The 22,779-nt window shown below is 47.9% G+C and overlaps 1 protein-coding gene across 2 annotated transcripts in view; it reads left to right on the top strand.

Annotated features, from left to right (window-relative positions):
• Positions 1–1,586: 1,586 nt before the first annotated feature.
• Positions 1,587–22,779, top strand: part of Bcas1 (brain enriched myelin associated protein 1) — a 73,244-nt gene continuing 52,051 nt past the window's right edge. For both annotated transcript variants that reach the window (XM_052181578.1, XM_052181577.1), the window contains exons 1-3: positions 1,587–1,658; positions 3,202–3,280; positions 15,349–15,923. In XM_052181578.1, the coding sequence (XP_052037538.1) occupies positions 1,587–1,658; positions 3,202–3,280; positions 15,349–15,923 (726 nt within the window). The remainder of the gene's footprint in view (positions 1,659–3,201; positions 3,281–15,348; positions 15,924–22,779) is intronic.

Here is a 22,779-nt window from a genome sequence, read left to right as displayed (position 1 = left end):
CGAGCTCTCTGTGCCAGCTTGTGTGAATCCCCCAGACCCGTCGAGCATGCCTGTCACTTTTGCCTTTTTAGTTGCAGCACTGTTGGGCCCCGGGATCCTTGCCACCCTCTGTTAGATGTTCTTTTCCAAACTGCCCCCTTCCACTCTGCTCCGCGGGGGTCATTTGAACCAAGCTGTTGTACTCATATCTGCCAGTAGATGGCAGTAAGCCTTTTCCTTTGGGTTTGATTTAAGCGTTGCTTTTAAAACAGTTGGTGGACAGCTTTTGAGGGACATTCTGATTGCCAAAGAAAGCACGGTTATCTGATTCCAAGTGATCTCAGCAAAACACGGGTCCTGCATTTCCTACCGGTTACCTCGCCTGGCTCTGAAGTTGCAGAAAGACTATTTAGACTGTGGTGAAAGGGTCAGGGAACCTCAGGCCTGTGAGGACAAAGGCTTGTCACCTGGCTGTACTTATCACCAGGCTGTAGTTAAGAGCCCGGGGAGACCGTTCAGGAGGCAACGTGCTTGCACACAAGTGTGAGGATTTGAGTCAAGAGTCCCCGCACCCAGGGAAAAAGCCGTGCACAAGGGCGCATGCCTATCAAGAGGATGGCTAGGGCTTGTCAGCCAGCCAGCCCAGCTGAGCTGGGGAGTTCCGAGTCCAGTGGGAGACTCTGTCTCAAAAACTAAGGCAGAGGCAATTGAGAAAGACCCCAGATGTGAACCTCTAACCTACACACGTGCCCACACACATACATGTGCATAAATGCACACAGGCGCGCGCACAGCAGCCCCTAAATAAGATCTGACTTGGATTGAACAATCTGAGTTTATAAATTTGCACATCCCATTGTTAAATTGTTAAGTAGCAATGTTTAAACTTATAAAAAGCTGAATTTAGATAGAGACATAGTATGCATGATGCATATAAATGTATTGGTATGTATACATATATACATGCACCTGCCTATGTGCCTCAGTTTCCTCATCTGCAAATTTGGACCATATTCTCATGGTCCTGCTGATCTGTTACAAAGAGTCAATGAGTTACTTGGAGGGCAAGTCCTAGGCTAGCATCCCCAAGCAGAGAAGCCCTCAGCAAAGGCTGTTCTCAGTGCTGCCTTCCCATGACTGTGCTTGTCTGAGCTGTGCCCCATCCTGTCAGCAGTGGAGATGGTCTAGAGAGACCACGTTTCTCTCTTCGACTCTTTCAAAGGACCTGGGTTCAGTTCCTAGTACCCACATGACGTCTTACAACTCTGTAACTCCTCTTCCAGGGAATCTGACACCCTCTTCTGGTCCCTGGGGACACTACATGCACACGACACACAGATACCACACAGGCAAAGCACTCCTACCAATAAAATAAAAATTAATAAACTTTTCAAAAAATATATTTCTAAAGATAGTATCTAAGACATTGAGATTGTCTTCCAAGAATTTCATTGTGGAGAAGAAAAAGGCTAAATTAAGGTGCCAGGTGCCAGGTGCCAGGTGCCAGGTGCCAGCGCTTGCCTATTATATCTTGACTTCACATGCAGGTGCCAAGACTTAGGTTTGTATTTTGATTTTTTCCCTCCCCTTTCTGTGTTGAAGGAACAATGGGAAACCAGATGAGCGTCCCACTAAGAACTGGAGACCAAGAGCATGACCCGGAAGCAGACACTTACAAGGTAACACGCCCAGTCCCTGGGGCTGGGGCAGGCTCATGGGTTAAGTACTCGCAGCGTAAGCATGAGAACCTGAGTTCTGATCCCTGGCTCCCATGTAAGAAGTTGGGCATGGCAGCACAGAGACATGAGGATTCCGTGTCTGACCTCCACATGCACACACATGGGCACGTATGAGTGTACCTCTACCAAATGCAGACTGGGAGACCCCATGTAAGAGTGGAACAATTTGAAGAGATGGCGGTTTATGGAGCCTGTGTCTTCACCGACCTCCACAGGTGCCTGCAGCAGAGACAGTTTAGGAGCTGCTTCAAGGCTGCTTTCCAAACGCAGACTTTTGCTTCTGGGTGTTCTTCCCAGGGACACTGGACAGTGTCTGGAGGGGTCTTTGATAATTAACTCAGGAATGGAATGTTGCTGATGCCCTGTGTATGCAGGCCACACTGCCACTGACTGTCCTATGCACATGCACGCGCGCGCGCGCGCACGCGCGCGCGCGCGCACACACACACACACACACACACACACACAAAAGAATTACAAAGTCCATGTCCATCATATTAAGGGTGACAACCCTGGGTGTTTTCCACCGGTCCAAGACCTCAGCTGTCTGTTGAACCTCTGAGAAACCTCTAAAATCGCAGTATCTGACTTTCTCCTCACGACAATTTAACCGGAAGCCATGTGGGAATCAGAGCGGAGGGGGCTGTTTTCAAAGCTCCTTGATAACATCACATGTAGCACTGGTGGCGAGTTACAGGTAGGAATATCCCCTAAAAGATGTCTGTCAAGATCTGAGCTCAAGGGGCAAGGGAGTTAGATCAGTTGCTAAGGTGCTTGCCTTACAAGCGCAAGGACCTGAATTCAATTCTGAGGGCCCACATAAAAAAAAAAAAAAAAAAAAAAAAAAAAAAGCCGGACTGCATATACCGATCCTGAGTGGGTCCAGAGAGGCAGGTCCATGCAGCTGACAAGCCAGCTACTCTAGATTACTTGGTGAGTTCCAAGCCACTGTCTCCAAACAGGTGGATGTAACCAGAGGAACAACACGTGAGGTTGCCCTCTCAACTCCACATGCATGCACACACATGTATACTTGTTCAAGCATGCACGTGCAACTACCCTGCACACAAACACAGAGGGTAAACCTCCTGTATCTGACAGGCATGTTCATAAAAGGCTTGGCTAATGGTTGCATTCACATGGCCAAGACAGACAAGTGGAGCTAGCCTGGCAGACGCTGAATTTAACGCCACGTTAAATTCTTACTCAGTTCCTTAAGAGATGGTGCCCCTTATGGTCTGACCGGTGTTGCAGCGATTTGCCTGCCAGTGTGAGGCTGGTGAGATGAACTGTGAACCCCAGGGCTTTTATGGTGACAGGAATCTGGCCCGAGAGAGTCATTTTGCTACTGGAAGGCCGGATAGAAAGCTGGCAGTTAGCCAGGCAGTGGTGGTGCACGCATTTAATCCCAGCACTTGGGAGGCAGGCTCTCTCTTGAGTTCCTCCCATGATCTGACTGCTGAAACTGTCTGTTCTGTTGCAGGTGACGTCAGACAATGAGTGTGTCCAGAATGGGAACCCAGTGGTGCTGTCCACTCGTGTAATTCAACACTATGAGGAAGGTCAGTGCTGTGTGTGAAGACCACTCTGCTGGAGAGTGGGGGTCTCTGGCCCTATGGACAGTAAACAGAGGAAGCAGGAGCCCCAGGCTTCCCTTGAAAGTTCGTGTATTTATTCCCCGGGGTGGCAGAAACACTGGGCCCACAATGAGTGCTTATACACTGCAAGCTGCCTGTCCTATGGTGTCAGAGCCAGAATCTAGGTGTCATCAAACTGTCTCCTTTGAGTTCTGGGGAAAACCAAGTTCAGGCCATCCTCCAGGATGACTGTCTTTCCCCTGTACCTGCACAGTATCTCCCTCTATGTGTGTCTAACTGTAGACCTGAAATCCTGCCTTCATGAGGAAACAGTTATACTGTATCCGCGCCCACTCCGATGGCCTCATCTTGGTTATCTGAAAGACTGTCTCCAAATGTGGTCACTTTCACAGGGGTTAGAACCTAAGATATTTGGGGATACAATTCAAGTCATGACAACACTTGTGTGATAGACTGGGGATCTGGGCAGGCCTTTTCAGGCAGAAGCAGCTGAACAAGAGCCCAGGACCTGGATTTGGGGGTCAACAGACTTAATCTAGAGCCCCTGCTTGGCAGCTCATTGGCTATACGACTTGGCACATGTCACATGACACAAGCAAGGTGTGAGTCTTTTGCTGTTGATGACCATGTAATAAGCAGCCCTGCTGCATTCAGGGGCTCCTTCCCTGATTGACTCTGGAGAACTGGAAGATACAAAACCTCAGACCCGGCAGAGATCATAGACTCTGAGGACGAACCCTGCCACACACTGCCAGTCCAGACCTAAGCAGTTATCCATATAGAAAGATGGGTTCTTCTGGGGCTGGAGAGATGGCTCAGGGGTTAGGAACACCTGCTGCTCTTCCACAGGATATGGGTTTGACGCCCGGCACTCGCATAGTGGTTCAGAACCATCTATAAAGCCAGTTCTCTTCCTCGGGCTTCCCCAGGCTCCTGCGTGCCATGAACTCACACGGTCACACATGCATTCTCATTTAAAAGAAAAGTCACTATACTTTTCCATTTTATACGTTGTCAGTGACAGAGACGCCACAGCCCCGCTGCTGGTTGGCAACCCCTTTCCGTCAGGCAAGGCAGGAGGAAGTTATCTGCCCAGCTTACCTGTGCCGCTAAAAGCAAGAAGAGATGGCACTGAGCTCAGAGCCCAGGAATGAAAGTCACAGGGGCTTTTAACCATTGTGGAAGACCATTGTTCTCTGGCCTGGTTTTGTTTGGTTTTTGCAAAAGCCGCTGCACACCTCCCCTCAGGAACTGCAAGGCATGGGCTAACCGAGCTGTCTAAGTGGATAATGTGGCTGCCGTTTAATTAACACTCTGTTCCTTAATCACCAAGATGTGCTGTAAAAGGCACATCTGTTCCCCGGGGAGGCACCTGAGTCACCTTCACCCCTAATCAGACTTGAAGTTTGGGGCAGGAGCCAGAGGGGGCAGGGAGTGAGCGTTGGGAACAACGGAGGGGTAGGGTGGGCAGGGAGGGGGCACTGGACTCACAGGTGGCTACTGGGACTCTGGGGGTGACGCAATCATTTCTCAAAGGATCTCATCTCTGTTGTCATATCCTAGATGTTGGCTCATGCGTGGGTGTGGGCGGCTTGTGTCTGAGTTTGTGCAAAAGGAGTAAGGGTTTTTTTATCCCTTCACCTGGACGGTTTGGGGATCTCGGAGCTGATCGGCAACCTCATTGAGGATGTATGCATTGGGGTGCAGTGGGTATCCGTGAGGTGTGTAGTCTGAAGGCACAGAAAGCATCACAGTGAGGGAGGAGGGGCGATGTGAAAAACAATGTTCTTCCTCCTCCCAGATGATGTCACCTTGGGACCTGTGAGAATGCCACCTTACCTATGGGTGACCAAAGAAGGCTTGGTGGGTGGGTGAGATGGACAGATGCTTCTGACCTATTCGTCATGGTCTTATGTCACCCAAAGGTCATTATAAAGAAAGAAGCAAGGGGAAGGTGACATTGGGAACAGATGTTAGAGGGAAGGAGGGAGACATGGGGGCGTTTGGGCTAAGAAGTACACAGCCTCAGAACAGGCATGGAAATTTCTAGAAGCTGTCCCACCTTTACCGTCTGACCTTCTGAGCTCTAAGAGACCTGTGTTGTGTTAAGCCCCAGAATTTGTAGTCATTCAATCCCATATTTCGTGCCAGCATTGTGATCGAACCAACCTGATTGGGTGTGGTGCGGCAGCGGCGGGGCGTGGGGTGGGGCTCAGCAGGGGTAGCTCTGCCACTTGCTAGTTGTGTAATGTTGGGATGGAATTGGCACTGTCCAAGATTTGCCTGTAAGATGGCAGTGGTGCCGTTTTTTATTCTGGCCAGAAGTGGGATGTAAGAACGGCAGCTCTGATGGGCGAGCTTGAGGGAATACAGGAGGGGCCGACTACAGACAGCGTCAACTGCGTAGACAACGTAGACTGCGCAGCCAACCTGAGTCACTGCAGCCCTGGGCGAATCCCTCCTGGTTGTTTCATTCCTAAAACTTCACAGATCTTTGGGGAAAATAAAAGCACCCCATTTCCCTCTTTCTTTGATTCTGTTCTAGTGAGTTTACCCTCTTTTTAAAAAACGAAAGTCTCCATCCTTACTGCCGAGCAATGGCGGAGCCCAACACGTGACTGGTCCGCCAGAGCACGTCTAACCCCCGACCCCCCCCCCCCCCCAGCTGACGCCTGTCTGTCGCACACGGATATGGAGTTTCTTAGAACTGACATCTTCCCTTTCATTCCTTGTCAACTGTTGTCAGAGCAGGAACTAATTTTGCACCCTTGAAATCCATGTGTGTGTGGAATGAGCTTAGCGAACTGAAAATTCTCTACTCGAGTATATGAAGAGTGAGAGTTTGCCAGTTTTGATCCCTGAGGAATTGTTTCATGACAGTGACCCAAATCATAGCTACATGACAGTGGAAAAAACTGACGGGCCCTGGGGAGATGCTAATAATATCTGTTTTCTCTGTTTTTCTTCCCACCCACTTTGCTTTTGTTTGGGGTTTTGTTGCTGTTGCTTGTTCTGACCCTGAAGTCATTCTTCCTGCCTCACCTGACCTTAGCCGGGGTCACAGGTCTGAAACAGGCTACTCTACACTTTAAAAATGCTTCCATAAGTTGAAAGAAAGAAAGTCTGATAGGGAATTGGGGATCAGTAAAGTAGTGGAGTCAGGAAAGTTGTTCTTCAGAATTCAAGTTTAAAAAAATAAAAATAAAGCAGCTTGGCGTGGTGTCATCTGCTCATAATCCCAGCACTGGAGAAAAGAGAGAAACAGATCCTGGGCTCCCTGGACAGCCAGTCTAGCCCCACTTGGCAAGCCTCCAGCCAGGGAGCGTCAGATCCTGTCTCAGATCAGGGTAGCCAACACCAGGAAAATGACGCCCAAGTTGGCTTCTAGTTTGCACTCAAGTTCACACCTGCACACGTGCACTGCCTCACACATAGCTAGACACACATGAACATACACATACTCATGAGGTTATAAGTCATTTGCGCTTTAGAAGTCTCTGGGAGCAAAGGGCTGGTGTGCCCTCTGTTATAATATGTCCGTAGCTCAGTACATGCAATGTACTCAAGGACCCGGGCCAGCACAGCTTTCCCGAGACTTCTGGGAGATTCTGATGCCTTGAAAACTCGAGGCTGGCTAAGGAGCCGCTGGAGGCTCTGGGAGACAAGGAAGTTACACGAAGCTAGAAATGCCCTGTCTCCGCATCTCTGTCAGGAGCCAGGAAGAGGTTGGAGGTCCTCCAGGGACAGCCTCCGGTTGGGTTTCACTCAGAATCCCCCCACTCAGCATCTGCAAGAGAGTTCTAGCAAAACACACTACACAGCAGACCCTAGAGTTGACACTTCTGCTGCTGTGTTTATACCACTACTCCAGATGTCTCAACAGACAGCTTTTGGAAAAGCCAAACCCATCACCCTAACCATCACCAGCAGCAGCAGCATCACCACATAGTTATCAGTATCGCCATGTTCATCAACCAACATCATCACCATCACCATAATCATCACCGTTATTGAAGATTTCCTTCATCTGCTTTGTTTTGAATCCTGTCTCTCTTCTCTATATCCTTCTTCTATTTTCTCTTTCTTTTCGTGACCTGTACATTTATTCTGGTTTTGCTTTTTTTCTTTTCATGCATATGCACATTTGCATGTGTGCTGGTACACGTGTACATATATGTGTGCATGCATATCTGTGTGAGGCCTTGTGCATGTGCAAGTGCACATGATTGTGTGTGTGTGTGTGCACATGCATGTGGGTGCATGTGGAGGCCTGCATGTGCACATGTGTGTGTGAGAGAGCATGTGCCAGTACACGATTGTGTATTTATGCAGGTGTGTTTGTGTGTGTGCAAGTGTCAGTGCATGTGAGTGTGTGCATGACTGTGTGTGCATGTGCTTGTGTGTGTGCTGGTTTGTGTGTGCAGATGCGTGTGCACAGATGTGTGTGAGAGAGAGAGCGTGTGTGCGCCTGTGTGTGTGCCTGTGTGTGTGCATGTGGAGGCCCAGGGTTGATGTCAGTAGTCACTCTTCATTTTTCTTCCACATTATTCTACGAGGCACGGTCTCTCAGTCAAACCCTGACCACCAGTATGCCTCATACAATCTCCTTGTTAATCTTTTCCCAGAATCCCAAACTAACAAACTACCTTTGGCAGCCTCCTGTATAGCGATAATTTGATTTCTTACCCCACCCCCATCTCCAGAGCTCACCCCTTGTTGTCCTAACAGCTGTGGGCACAAGAAGAGTAAGGTGCTACCTTCTTTGGCAATCTATTTAATATGTGAACCTTCTTAACATAGTATCTGATTAGCTTTCTCCATGGTGAGCGGGCCGTAACTGCATCACGCTGCCGCTCTGACTCTCTAGACCGGTTTTGGAAAGACATCTGGCAGTAGAATTTTTTTTTAATTGAATTGGTTTGGGGGCGGCAACTCCCTATTTGCTCTTCAAATCTACAGAAGAAAGAAAAACACTACTTTAGGACTGACCTGTTTGTAAGGGATGTGGTTGTTTGAATATGCTTGGCCCATAGGGAGTATTACTGTTAGGAGCTGTGGCCTTGTTGGAAAAAGAGTGTGGCTGTGGGCTTTGAGACCCTCCTCCTAGCTTCTTGCAAGGCAATCTTCTCCTGTTTGCCTTTGGAACAAGATGTAGAACTCTCAGCTCCTCCAGCGACATGTCTGCCTGGACACTGCCATGCTTCCTCCGTGATGATAATGGACTGAACCTCTGACCCTGTAAGCCATGCCCCAATTAGATGCTGTTCTGTTAAAAGAGTTGCCTTGGTCATGGTGTCTGTTCACAGCAGTAAAACCCTAAGACAGGGGAAATAAAAGAAACAATGTAGAAACTTCTAGAATATTCCTGGATAAGGTAATGGTGTGTGTGTGTGTGTGTGTGTGTGTGTGTATAGATAGAAAATGGTGAGTGTGTATGTATGTGGATGGATAGATAGAGATAGATAGATAGATAGATAGATAGATAAATGGTGAGTGTATGTGTACATGGATGGATGGATGGATAGGTAGGTAGGTAGGTAGATAAGATAGAAATGGTGTGTATAGATAGATGTATGGATGGTGGATGTATGGATGGATAGATGATAGATAATAGATAGCTGGATGGATGGATGAATGAATGGACGGACGGACGGATGGACAGACAGATAATAGGTAGGTAGATGGATGGATGGATGGTGTACTGGCTAGTTTTGTGTGTCAACTTAACACAGGCTGGAGTTCTCACAGAGAAAGGAGCTTCAGTTGGGGAAGTGCCTCCATGAGATCCAGTTGTGGGGCATTTTCTCAATTAGTGATCAAGTTCCTCAGGTGACATCCACAGGCAGACAGACTGTGGATGTCACCTGAGGAACAACACCTGATATTGTCTCCTTCTGGCCGTCACACCCACTCACGATGACACACACAGCCAGCATGTACAAATAAGTACCAGGAATGTTTGAGGAACCACACCAAGTTACAGATGTCAGTTGTGAAAAGGGTGGAAGGCAGAGATAGAAAGTAAAATGACCGTGAGGCTCATCAAATTTGGTAGGAAAGACATGTCAGAAGCATGTTATCACCTGATTTAAGAAGGAAAACCAAAAAACAGAAAAGGAAAAAAAAAAAACCAAGCAAAACACCCAAGACTTAACTCAGACACCTGCTGTGGCACTGCTAGAGATGTTACAGGCTTTGCACTCTGCATACTCCACGGTTTTGCAAAGAATACACACACTAGGAAGGTGGGGAGGAGGGAATAAGGGGAGGACGATGTGATGTCTCTGCCTGGAGTTACCCACCAGAACTGAGCTTCACTGTGGCCTCTTCAAAAGGTTCTGGGCAGCACAGGGTTAATAGTACACTGGGATTCCATGACATCACTCAATGTCCAGGCAAATCAAGTTGGTAATCAAGACTCCATCCCTCATGTCCAAAAGCCCGCTCTGTTGTTTGTACTAGGGTTTCGTGGCCAAGACATCCTGCCTCTAGAGAGCAGGGAAGAAAGCCTGAAATCTGATCAGGTCAGTGAAGTTTCAGAGTCTCCCATCTTTGTCCAAGCCTTGGGCATCAGCCCCAGGAACTCTGACACTTCAGAACAACAAAGGCATCTGCCCAGTGTGGAAAACCTCAGCTGTTTGAAGTGTCATTCGACTCTAGCTGTGCAACCCGACCCTACCCAATCCAACTTGCAGAGAGTCATTACTATATACCCTCCCAGGTCCTTTATCTCTTTTCCCAAGGGATCCCCATAGCCCTTTGATATTTAAATATAATACTCTTGAAGAATTCAGCATCCTCCTCCCTCCCTCTACAATGAACTGTTTTGCCCGCTGCATTTGGATAGAACTGTTGAGTCTGATCCAAGAATTTTACCTATGCAAACTTCCATAATTCTACACTCCTGTTGCATCTTCAGGATTTGTAACAGCGCCCCCTTGTGGTTGCTGAGTACTGTATGGGCACTTTGTGATTTATTCTGCCAGATCATAACACCAGTGTATCAGCATGGCGGTGTAAAGCAAAGTTGTCTAGGAAGTGATGTTGGAGGGGCTGCAGATGGGGAAGTGCTTGCCATGCAAACATGAGGACTTGGGTTCCAGCACTTCACACACACACACACACACACACACACACACACACACACACAGACCCCAAACCTAGTATCACATCTATCATTCCAGTGCTGAGACAGGAAGACCTCTGAGCCTTGGGAAGCAATCAGTGTAGGCAAATCAACACACTCCCAGTTCAGGGAAGAGATCCTATCTCATAAAGCAGAGTGACCGCATGTGTACCCACATGTACATACATGTGCCCCACCATGCAACATGTGAACACGCCACATACAACCACATACAAAAATGGTGCTTGTATGGAGAGCAGGCATCATGAGCAGACAGAACAGGCATTCAGAGACAGATGCTTTATTGGCAGGGTGAAGAAAAGGGGCCTCAGCTTTCCTTTTGAAAACTTGTGGGAGGACAGGAGCAGCGGATCTCAGGAAGAGAGTAGCCCGTCCCCAGAAGCTTGTTCCGGGGTGCCCGTTCTGCTGTAAGCATCCCCGTCTTCTCCTGAGTGCCTTCAAGGCTTCACCCCAGGCAGGGTTCTGCTCTGTGCCTGACCCTTGTCATCAGAGTTGTCCTCGCTGTCAGGCATTCCTAAAGACATTCGGAGCTGGAATTAGACATTCTAAGCCTCCGTTCACTCGGGGCTGAGATACAGTGGGGAGCAAACAAGGAGTTCCAGTAGTTCCCTCTTTCCATGTGGGGGTCCACTCTAGGACATCCCCCCCAGTGGTTGCCTACAATGCTCGACATGACTGAACTTGCACGTTCTATGTTATTTCTCACCCATGTGGGCCTGTAATCATCTTTATGGGCCAGCAAGATGGCATAGCAAGTGCTTGCCACCAAGTCAATGACCCAACCAGGAACCCTCATGGTGGAAGGAGAGAACCGAGTCCTGCGGGTTGTTCTCTGACCTCCCCAGATAGCCAGGGCACTTGCCCCCCCCCCCACCCCACCCAACATCCATAATAAAAAAGTAGTTTAGTAAGAAATTCCCCTCACTCCCCCCCATAAAAAAACTAGAAGAAAAATCTAAGCCAACGAGTGTACAAATCATGACATAAAAAGAAAAAAAAAAAACTTAAGAAAAACAACAGGACTTTTATAAAAGCCAGTGTTCCTGACTCCCAAGCTCAAAGATCCTGACGAGGGTAAGATGCCAGGAAGCTTTCAAATGCTTTCCTTTAAAGGTGATCGATAGCCTGAAGAACACACAAAGAAACAGTTGAATTCAATCCTGGCCCAGGAGAGGAGAGTCAGCATACGTAGGGACAGTTTCAAAACGGAGGAGAAAACCATTGACCTGGGAAAAATCAGCAAACGAATTGGGGTTTCAAAAAAACCCAGGAATGTTGGAAATAAAAATTTCGATGAATCATATTTTTTTAAAAAAAATGCACACAGTGGAAAGAATCAATTGTAGATTCCACCAAGCAGAAGAAAAAGAATGAAGAGATGGGAAAATAAGGTTAATGGTAACCATAAGGCTAAACGGTCTCCATCCAGCCATAAACGAGATTGGCAAATTACAAAAGCTAGAGCCAACTGCGTTCTAAGAAGCACATTGTGCTGGTAAAGCCTCCCGTGGACCGAGAAGCCAAGGATAAAAAAACAGTTTATACAGCAAATAGGAACAAGGAAAACAAGCTACATGGACAATCTGGTCTCCATTACAGATGACTTTGAACCAAAAAAAGAGTCAGAGATTTAAAAAGACCACTACATAGTAATAAAGAAATCAACTCACCAAGAAGATACAGGTACTATAAACACGGGGGAGCCAATTTCATACAATAGACCCTAGTGATCGTAAGAGGCTAGACCCGGAGTGTGGACTCGGTACAGGTGAGCAGTGGGCTGTTTTACTGACTCACTTCCCAGTGTGGCTATGTTGACTAAGTCTCCTGTGACTGCTCTTCGCTCTCCGAAGGAAGCCCACGCGGAACTTGGCATTCTCACGAGTCACAGAGTGGCTTTACCTGATCGCTGACATCAAGAACATTGCTTCTTTCTGCTGTGGGCTTTATACCTTGTTGACAGTGTCTGCACTGCCACAGTACCAAGTATCGGGCATAGGCCTGGGGAATTAACAAAAAACACAGACACGGGTCATTCTGTAAGGAGAATGCCAAAGCTTTACTGAGAGACCAGCAATATATATATACTAGAGGCCAGGGAAGGGAACTGGAAAAAACAATCATAGCCATAGTTCGGGCACCTGGGAAGTCCGTACCACACCAGGCGGGAAGGCAGGAATCGAAGCTAAGCCACGGGATGTTTTGCTCTCAAGAAACCTGTGCAAACAGCTCAGCTGGGGGTGTTGAGCTAAGCTCGCAGGTTCCCAACACCTTGTGTTAGGTCAGATTGGGTACTGAGCCTTTTCAAGGCAAAATCCTGGCTTTTCTTTCTCCGTAGAAAGTGTCTTGTTTTCCTCTGGCTGTGAGAGAAAAACTCCTTTGGTATCCAGCCAGGTGGTAAAGGGGGAACCAACCCATGCTCTCAGGGGCTGCAAGGGCCTCTCCCTGTTTTCAATCCCAGCCTCTCCCTAGTTGTCAGCATCCTACCCCCCTCTCCCCCCTCTACTGGGCCACACCCACAGTCCATTTCTGTTCTCTCTGACAAAGATGTGCCTTGCTCCTTCGGCCGCTGGTCTACTTGCTTCTTTGTCCTCCCATGTGAATCCCCGGAGCACAGGAGAAAGGCAAAGGAGAGTTAGCCTAGCTAGCCAGCGCCCTGGCTGGGGGCTTCCTCACGAAGCCTTCCTAGTTCCATCATAGGCCTCATCATCTGTGTCACTTCTCCGTCCTCTGTGCCACTAAGAGGTCACCGAGGCCCATAAGAAGACGCTCTCCTCATAGGCTTGGTCCAGACTCCAGACACTGTAAGATACTAGAGCTTGGCACAGCGGCTGCGGGTGGACGCAGGTGGGCGTGTGGACGTGTGGGCATGTGTTTATCGTCCCATGTTAACATGTAATGGAACCAGAACAAAGAACCCTCAGATCCTCTCCCTGCCTCCCTCACCCCTCGCTCCTTGACCTCTTGCAAACAGAGGCCAAGATGTGCCTTTCTAAATGGATACTAAACAAAAGGCAGTGTTGGCAGATGGGGAGAAGTCTTCGACATTGTCCTGGTATCTGTCAGTCACTCAGTACCGCTGCGGGGTGTGGCAGGGGCAGGGAAGCATCAGGACAGGCCCTGGGCGAGCTCCCCCTGAAGCACCCAGACAGTCATATCAGGGAATTATCCTATTCCTCGTGTTTGAGTGTGTGCACACACACATGCTTGCATGTATGCAGATGTTCATATGGGTTCAGGTACATGTGTGAGGCAGAGGCCAGAGGATACCTCAGGTCTGGCTCTTGAGCGGTTAGGCACATTTTGTTCTTTTAAATGAGACGGGTTTTCTTGCTGTCTCACCAGCCCAGACCTCGAGAGTCAGGTTAGGCTGGCTGGACAGTGTGCCCCAAGGACCTCCCTGACTCCATCTCCCCAGGGCTAGAATGACAGGTGTGTCCATGACACCCAGCTTTTTCTACCTGGGTTCTGGGGATAGATCTCAGGGCCTGATGCTTTCGAGGCAAGGGCATTACTGAATGAACCATCTCCTCAGACCAACATCCCCATTTTATAAATGAGGGATACTCAAGCTTGTTAGGGCTTCCAGGTCCACAGGGCTTGTCCGTACAGGCTCTTCAGAATAAGGTATGATTCCAAAGTTCTTCCCCACCGCTTGCTACCAAAGGGCCTTAAAAAGAAGGCAATTTAATTGATTCAAGACAGGAAGTGGTGGGTGTTTGGGAGTGTGGCTCCCAAGAGGTTGGGAAGCCTCCTCCTACACACATAGAATACAGGAGCTAGTCATATCCCTACTGCTGTCCCAGCCTTCCTGTCTGAAGACACACCTGCTCTTCAAGGCTACAGAGTATCAACTTTCTGAGTATCTCAGTTTCAGTCTTCCTATCCCCCAGAGTCTATGCTAATAGATGTCTTCCATTAAGACGGACAGAGCATGAACTCAGGAGCTGGCTTCTGTCTGGCCCTCTCCCTGGAGACTCGAGGGAAGGTGTCTGACAGCTAAGTGTCACGACATGCCCTGAGCAGTTATCGTATCTCAGCCACTTTTCTGTATACTTTAAACATATTACTGTAACTAGTGTCATCTCCTAAATGGTGAGGAAGGGTCTCCTGTTTCTTTACTTTTACCGAAGAATGAAGGCAGAGAAAAATTAAATCACTTGGATTAAAAAAAAAAAAAAACAAGATGTATGTGTGTGTGTGTGTGTGTTGGAGACAAGGTCAAGACAGCAGAGCTGTGTCGCTCTGGCTGGCCTTGAACTCACAGAGATCTGCCTGCCTCTGTCTCCATAGAGCTGGGATTAAAGGCATGGACCATCACTCCCTGACAGAGAGGACCTCCCTCAGTGGTCCTCAAATGAGTGCTTTTTCTCTCTGATGGGACATTTATAAGATATGTTTGATTACCACAGCTTTGGGATGTGAGGGGCATTCAAGAGGTTGGGGCCAATGGTGCTACTAGACATAATTAATACACAGGACAGAATCCCATGAAAGATTGGGCTCAAGACCAGACGTCTAGCATAGGAGGGATTGAGAGATCTCCCAGCTCCCGAGTTCAGACTCTGTAATAGACACACCACGATTTCTATTGGAAGTAGATTCCTGGTTTCTAAGGAAGTAAAAGATGTGGGTGGACATTGGGTGCCCCTCACATGGTGCCTGGCAGGGAGTGACTTCCCAGTCCTTGGCTTTTCTGCCTCATCAATCTCGGTGGGTCTCTCTCCCAGGAAGAGCAGGGTCAGGAGGTGTCTACTGGGCTGACAGCAGGGAACAAGGCGGCCCCAGTCTGCAGAAGGGAGGTTGTGCATCAAAAGTTGGAGTCCATTATTCAGCCTTGAGTTTCCTGGCTTGGTGAATGACCTGTTTTTGTTTGTGTTTACAGACGACTCGGGAGTAAGCAGCTCGAAGGATAACGCAGCCGCTTCTTCCCCCAAGACAATGGAGGCCCGTGCCGTAGCCGATGGCAGCGGAAAGAATCTTGGGAAAGAAGCCAGGCCCAAGGCACCAGCTGCTAGATCCCACTTTTTCTTGACGCTCTCTCGGCCTGTACCAGGACGTCCCGGGGACCAAGGCACGGATTCATCGGCTGCACCGGGGAGCCTTGATGTCAGCCCAGGCGCAACGCCCGGGAACAAAGACCCAAGTGAGCACGGGGCACTTCCGGTGGCAGCTGCAGCAGGGCGGACTCCAGATAAAACCCCAGGGTGCAGCGTGGCCAAGCCACAGACCCTCCCTGCCGCTGGCTCACTGGCACCCTCGACACCCGAGTCCCAGGCAGAAGCCCCCGCCAGGCCCACGGATTTCAGCTTTTTGAATAGATTCTTTAAACTGGACAAGGGGAGAGAAAACGCTCCCATTGACAAACAGCCTGAAGAAGCAAAAGGCTCCGAAGACCCAGAACAGGCCACAGAGGCTCCCGCTGTGCCAGGGAATCCCCATGGTGTCTCTGCACGGGAGGTAAGTGTGTGGAAAGCTACCAGCTTCCCCTCCAACAACTGCTTCTGCGGGGGGTGCTGTTGGGTGAGACCATTACGCGTCACCCTACAGTCACCCAAGGTCCTAGACAAGGTAAGCGTCCTCAATGTTTGCGTTGGCAGAAACATCCGACGAACAAAACCTCTGTAAACCCCGTTCTATGTAAAGAAAAAGAGGTGGTGGGTGACTTACACGGAGACAAATCTTGTCTCCTAATCCACGGGGTACAGGACGTCCGTTTATGAGCCCAGAAAGAAAGGCACTGGGGGAAGAAACATGACTTCTACCAAGCCTAAACACCAGGCTGGGGAAATAGACCGCGGACGCTTGCCCGACCAGCAGACCTGAAGCCCTGGGGATCAAATCCAGGGATGGAGGCTCAGGTTTTTAATTCCAGCACTTGGGAAGTAGAAACAAGAAAAATCTGAAGTTCAAGGTCACCCTTGGCCACTTAAGGCCTGAGCTACATAGGACCCTGTCTCAGAGGGGAAAAGAATTAGTCATACGGTGAGAGAGTCCAGGCAAAATTTCCAGACAGTTGAAACTGTAAAAAACAAAGACAGTAAGACTAATCTATCAAAGCCTCTTGCTACCAATATTTTTCTGTGCCCATAAATTTGGACTCAGAGTTTACTTTCTTTCTGTTTTTTTTTTTTTTAAGAGATCTATTTATTTATTTTGTGTAAGTACACTGTAGCTATCTTCAGACACCAGAAGAGGGTGTCAGCTCTCTCTACGGATGGTTGTGAGCCACCATGTGGGTGCTGGGATTTGAACTCATGACAATTGGAAGAGCAGTGGGTGCTCTTAACTGCTCTTTCCCGTGTCTGCTCCCAGACTGTACTAGTTGACATACAGTCCAATGAGCGGCCGGCGGGGAGGGGTCTGGACTCATGCTGTCAGCCTCACCGCAGAAAGCATCCTTAGCACCATCCCTAAGCTGCTCCTCTTGGGGCTATGAACTGGCCACCGATATTCATGAAGATTCCAAGCAACTGTTCACACATTTTGCCAGCGTAGAGAAACTCTGCCTGGGTTTGCTTCACTGACCATGGGTGTTGAGTACTGTTCAGGGGTGGTTAGCTTCTTTACCAGTAAGAGGCTTTTAGGGTGTCTGGTTCCAAAGCCAGTCCATCACCTGAACTAGGAAAAAAAATAGTTATTTATAGAGAAAGAGAATGAAGAGCTCTGCTCTGCCCATCTTTGCACAGTTGCCTAGTGACTCAGTCAAATCCTCCGTCTTAATTCAAAGAACTCGGTGGTGAGATGTTTTGAAGTGTTGCTTTGCCAAGTCTGCCTCCCCTGTTGGGCAGGGGTGAGGAAACCCTCGGAGACAGCAGCTAGATTTAATGGCAGTGGGGTCCCTGGTGAAACTGGCTTCAAGACGCAATCTGGGTTAGAAACATGGGAAGTATGACTGCAGTCCGGCCCAGGGGGTTGTCTGCAGTTAAAACCGTCTTTCAGAGTACCCCACCCTCAATTATAACACATGTTTCTTCCTGGATAAAAGACCCCTCTCAGTTACACTTGCCAAGAAACTCGGGGGCTTACTTGGGTTACATTACAAATTTCCATGTTTTGGTTAGCGATATCATTGAAATTTGAAATATTACCTATCATGTACTATGCATTTTTGCCTTCAGCCTACAAATATGTAGATTTTGGATGCTTACATATGCGCAGGGATTTTTAAAAATTGAACAGAAAAAAAAAAGTAGCCCTCTGATCCATAAAGGTTTCCCATTTGTCTGCCCTCTATGGCCCACTTCAGTGTTTTGGGGAAAACTGTTGTTTTGTTTTGTTTTGTTTTAAGTATAGTGAGAAAACACAGCCCTCAGAAAATAACATGAATAAAACTTCCCAATCAGTAACGTTCTCTTGGAGCTAGAGTATCCCCACGATGCAAAGTTGACCGGTGGACGCATCGACTCAGAATTCTTAGGGTAAATTAAGCCTTGGGTTCTGCCGAGTCAGCTATCCCTCCCTCCTCCCATCCCCCACAGTCCCGTGCCACCGCCCCCTCTGCCACTGTGTGCTCCTAGCTGGCTTTAGAATTCCAGCCACAATCCCACCAAGATGTGAATCAGGACAGAGGTAATTTCCCCACCCCCCATCTCCTCCTGAGGGGGAAACACACAAATATGTGTTTTCAGAATGACAATCTTATCTGTGTGGCTTATAAAACTACATTCAGACCATAGCATCATTAAAACAAGGCGAGAATTCACAGACAAGTGGGGCATTTACCACATAGGCCAAAGAAAAGATAAATTATAGGCCTGAAAGCTGACTGAGCCGTGATTCACACAAACCAACTGGTTGGCAGGAATGGGGCCTTCCCCCCCCTCCTCTCCCCAACTGAACCAGGGTTCTAAGATAAACATTTAATAGATCCCCTTGCACGTGTGCGCAAACCAACTGGTTGGCAGGAATTGGGCTTTTATTCCCCCCTCACTCTCCCCTACTAAACCAGGGTTCTAAGATAAACATTTAATAGATCCCCTCGTATGTGTGCAAAACAATCCTACAATGGAAATCTGGCTTTACTGCTTATAAAAGAAAACACTGGGTGTCTGTCTCTCTCCCGGTCCTTCCAGAGGAGGCGCGGTCGTCACCAGTAATGGTTCCTTAAGAACTAGAAATGCTTTTTTTTGTTTGTTTGTTTATGAATTTATTCAAGTTCTGCAGCGCTTATTTAAAAGAGAACCTGTACAGGAAGAGGAAGAAGGCCTCTGTAGTTGTAGCGTGATCTTGTCAGTAACCGTCTGCACTCCCCCTGTGGTGGCAGCAATGTTCCTTGACTCGCTGAGCCCTCATGAGGGCCCCTGTAGACTTCCGTAAGGGATGCCAACCCTGAGGCCCCAGGTCACCAGAAGCCATGGGGCTGAAGGTCAGGCTTCGTATTTTTGCTCCCTGATCTCCATCTTTCCAGCACTACATTCAGAAACACTCACCTGGTGAGACGACATGAGAAAATCAACCAGATATGGTGGTGCATGTCTGTAATCCCAGCATGTGGGAGGTGAAGGCAGGAGAAGCAGGTGTTCAAAGTTATCCTCTGCTACACAGTGAGCAGGAGGCCAGCCTAGACTACACAAGATCCTGTCTCAAAGCAACAAGCAAAGATCCATTAACAACAACAACAAAAAAACAACCAACAAACAAGAAAAGCCTTGGATAAATTAGGATAAGAAGTAGATTGTAATGACTGGGAGGAGGATTTGGAAAGTGTTATCTAAAAAGACAAAGTGTGCGTGTTTCTTTGCATAAGCACCCAAGCAGTTCTTAGAAAGTCTGCTGCCCCATTTTGACAGAACTAAAAGCACTTCTCACTGCTGGGAAAGTTTGTCAAGCACACAACACATCAGTCTTAGACAGTGGGTTAAGGGGTTGTGGTAGTTTGAGGCAGTTATTAATGCTGGAGTTCTTCCTTCCTATTGTGAAATGCAATTATCGGGCTAGAGGGACATATGTGGCAGAGGAGCCTTCCGGAAGTCCTCCTTGCCTCTACCCTGCTGGCACGTGTGTCCACACCTCGCCAGCAGTAAAATCCATCTTCCACCTTGATCCCTGGGTAAGAGTAAGCTCACTTCTGTGTCTCTGGGCGCAGCCGCAAAGTAATTACAGATCCAGAAAGCAAAAGCCAGAAGCTGGGGTGTAGCTCAGTTGCAGAGTGCTTACTTAGTGTGCCTGAGGCTGTGGGTTCCAGTCCCAGCACTGCATGGTGGCACAAGCCTGTAACCCCAGCACCAAGAAGATGGAAGGCAGGAGCGTCAGAAACTCACACTCGTCCTCAGCTGTGTAGAGAGTTGGAGTCCAGCCTTGTCTCAGAACAAACACACAAGCAAGGGGAACATTTCATCCAGCTGTAAATCTCTATTCACCCTGGCTCAGCCAATGGAAATCAAACTGACAAACTGGTCCTCAGGTCAAGGAGAAGAGGCACTGAGACAGAGGGAAAGGAGGGAAGGAGGGAGGAAAGAGACTCCTGCCTACAGGAAGCAAGGGGGAACTGACAGCCTTTCTGATGGTCTTCCTAGCCCCCACCTCCAGCCACAGGCAACCAGTTCAGTTAGCGTAAGAATTTTGTTTCCTAATGAGCTGGCCGCTTTGGTGACATCAATCCAGAAGCCCTGGAGGGGCTTCTTGGAGATGCAGACAGACTTTACACACAGTAAGGTTTGTCTGCAGGGGAGCGAAGACAGGCGGCCATTTCCAGCTTGTAGCCACACGGATGCTTCAGTTACTCAGCTCAGCTAGAAAAAGACAAAATGGACAGAATTGCCGCTTTCTTTCCTGAAGGAGGAAGGAAGAAGGAAGTGAATAAGTAGGAATTCTTAGATCTTTCTCGGAAAACACGGCAGAGGAGAGTGGAAACACACACGTATAAATGTATATATTATACATATACATGTATTATATATGCATATAATATATAATGTATGTTATATATTAAATGGCAGAGGAAAGTGGAAACAAATATACATACATTCATGCATACATACGTATACACATACATACATACGGGGTGTGTGTATGTGTGTGTCGCACATGTGGTCATATGCATGTCTATTTTACTTGTCTGGGTGTTTTGTGTACCATGTGCATGCAGTACCCTCAGGGCCGGAAGAGGGCGCCAGATCCCGACAGCCATATTCTCCGCGTTTGTGAGCAGCTGTGCTAACTGCCTAGTCATCATCAGCCCTTCGATTCTTATATTTTTAAGATTTATTTGATTTCCCCTTGAAATCTGATCATTTTCCAATTAGAAACACGGATATCTCTAGGGAACTTGTTTCAACCCTGTGCGGTGACAACACGATTTTTAAAAAAACTATTTTTCAAGCATACTTGCCTTTCAAATGACCCAGTTTAAATAATTATTTATTGAGGCATCGGACAACATTTTACCTATAACATTATTTGCTTTCTATTTATGGAATCACGAGCTTTGTGCGTGCTAGACAAGCACTCTACGTTTGAGTGATCAATCCCCAGCACAAGGATTTTTTCTTTTTAATTGTAGCATCCTTTGCAAGAGGAAAGTTTAGAATTAAGAAAAACCCACTAGGTCATAACTCTCCACCACAGCCTCATGCACCCACATGTCCACGGTGAAAGGAGAGTGAAAATATTGAAGTTTTTAGTAGTAATTTCTTTTCCACGATGGTTCAGTGGATATGAGTTTTCCCCCATTCATTTATTCCTCTTTATTTCTCTTACTATTTTTAAGTGTTGTTTTTTTTTAATTTGGGAGGGGATTGAGAAATGTCATTGCAATATAGCCTAAATTGGCCCCAAGCTCGATGCAATCCCCCTACATCCGCTTCTCAAGTACTGGGATTACAGGCGTGAGCTGCCGAGCCTGGTTTGTCTGGTTCACACAAGAAACACAAAACAGAAGCACAGCCAATATTTCCCCTATTGGTCCAGTAGGTGGCGCCGTGGGACCAGAACATCCAGAGTCGCACTGGTCATCTGCAGCTCTCCCGTACTGATCACAGTGGCGCCCACAAGAAATGATTTTCTCTCTCCTTAGTTCCCAAACTCGGTGATCCAGACCTTGTGTGGCAATTCCTTGCTCTGAAACAACTCTGGCTTTTCAAACAAACCTGTCTTCAGCACTGTGCGACAGCGGTAGCTCTTCGCGCCCTTTTCCTGATTGACATTTCCTGGATTGCTTCAATTGCACTCTTTCCCAGTCCCGCCCTGGGCTTAAAACACGAGAATGCATTTTTATTAGCTGGTGTGAATCAGGATAGGAAACATGGGAAAAAAAATAAAAGCAAAGCCAATAACAACAACAACAACCCTACATTGATAGTATATCTTTGATTTCCTTAGTAACTCTGAGCTTTTGGAGGGGGAATCACAATATCATAATAACAATCCACCAAGGAGACCCACAAAATTAGGATCTTCTTCCTGCTTGTTAATTTACTTTCTTTTTATGCAAATAAGCATCTGAATCGTAGGTCCTAGAATGAACCAAACGTCCTTTTCCTTCCTGAATCTAAGGGCCTCTGCTCTGGGGAGAGTAAGAGAGGCGTTGCCTGGCAGACTTCACGCGCACTCGTAGCATCCCCCGGGGAGAGGAAAGCCGGATTCCTCACTTCCCTTTGATCAGGCAGCACCCGGCTCCGATTTCTAAAAGATTGAAAGACTGGAAAGAGGCCGATTGCCCGCTTCTGCGCCTTCAGAAGCCCCGCGTTCTCAGCCCTGGTTCTTGGTCTAATGATTCAAAATAAAATCAGCTCTAGTCAAGCTTTTGGCCGCCGTGGTCCTGTTCCCAAGACCCCGCTGTGAGGAAGCTGAGGATTGATTGACACTTATCAGAGGGAGGGGCCGGGGAATCACAGGTGGGCTTCCTCAAGAAATCCTAGTTCCGGTGAGGCAGAGGCAGATGACTTATCCAGAGCTCCTTCCTGTTTGCTCTTTGAAACCAACAGACAGGGAGGAAAACGCAAAGGCTTCTCACACAGGGAATAATTACCTGCACCTGTTTGCTTAAAAGGAGTTTCTGCGCATTTCCTGAAGAACTTTTCCCGGGAACCTTTCTAGTGGAATCCATTGTTGAGAAGACATAGCTGAGGTTAAGGACAAAGCGGGTCCTGCAAGAAGCACACAGGCGGCTTGAGCTAGAAGCTGGTGGCCGACAGCTGGAGCCGATCCTCCCCCCCCCCCCCCACCTCATTTACTTTGACCGTAAAGATAATTATTATGTTTTCTCTAGTTACAGAAGTTATTCAACCTTTGCATGTATAGGCTGCCCTGGTTGTATTTCTGTTGCTGCACTAAAATATTCTAACAACAACAACAAAAAGCAACTTAGGAGAGG

Source organism: Apodemus sylvaticus, chromosome 5, assembly GCF_947179515.1.
Source record: "Apodemus sylvaticus chromosome 5, mApoSyl1.1, whole genome shotgun sequence".
NCBI lineage: Eukaryota > Metazoa > Chordata > Mammalia > Rodentia > Muridae > Apodemus > Apodemus sylvaticus.
Note: the sequence above shows the minus strand (reverse complement) of the source record. Positions and strands in the feature narration are given on the sequence as shown.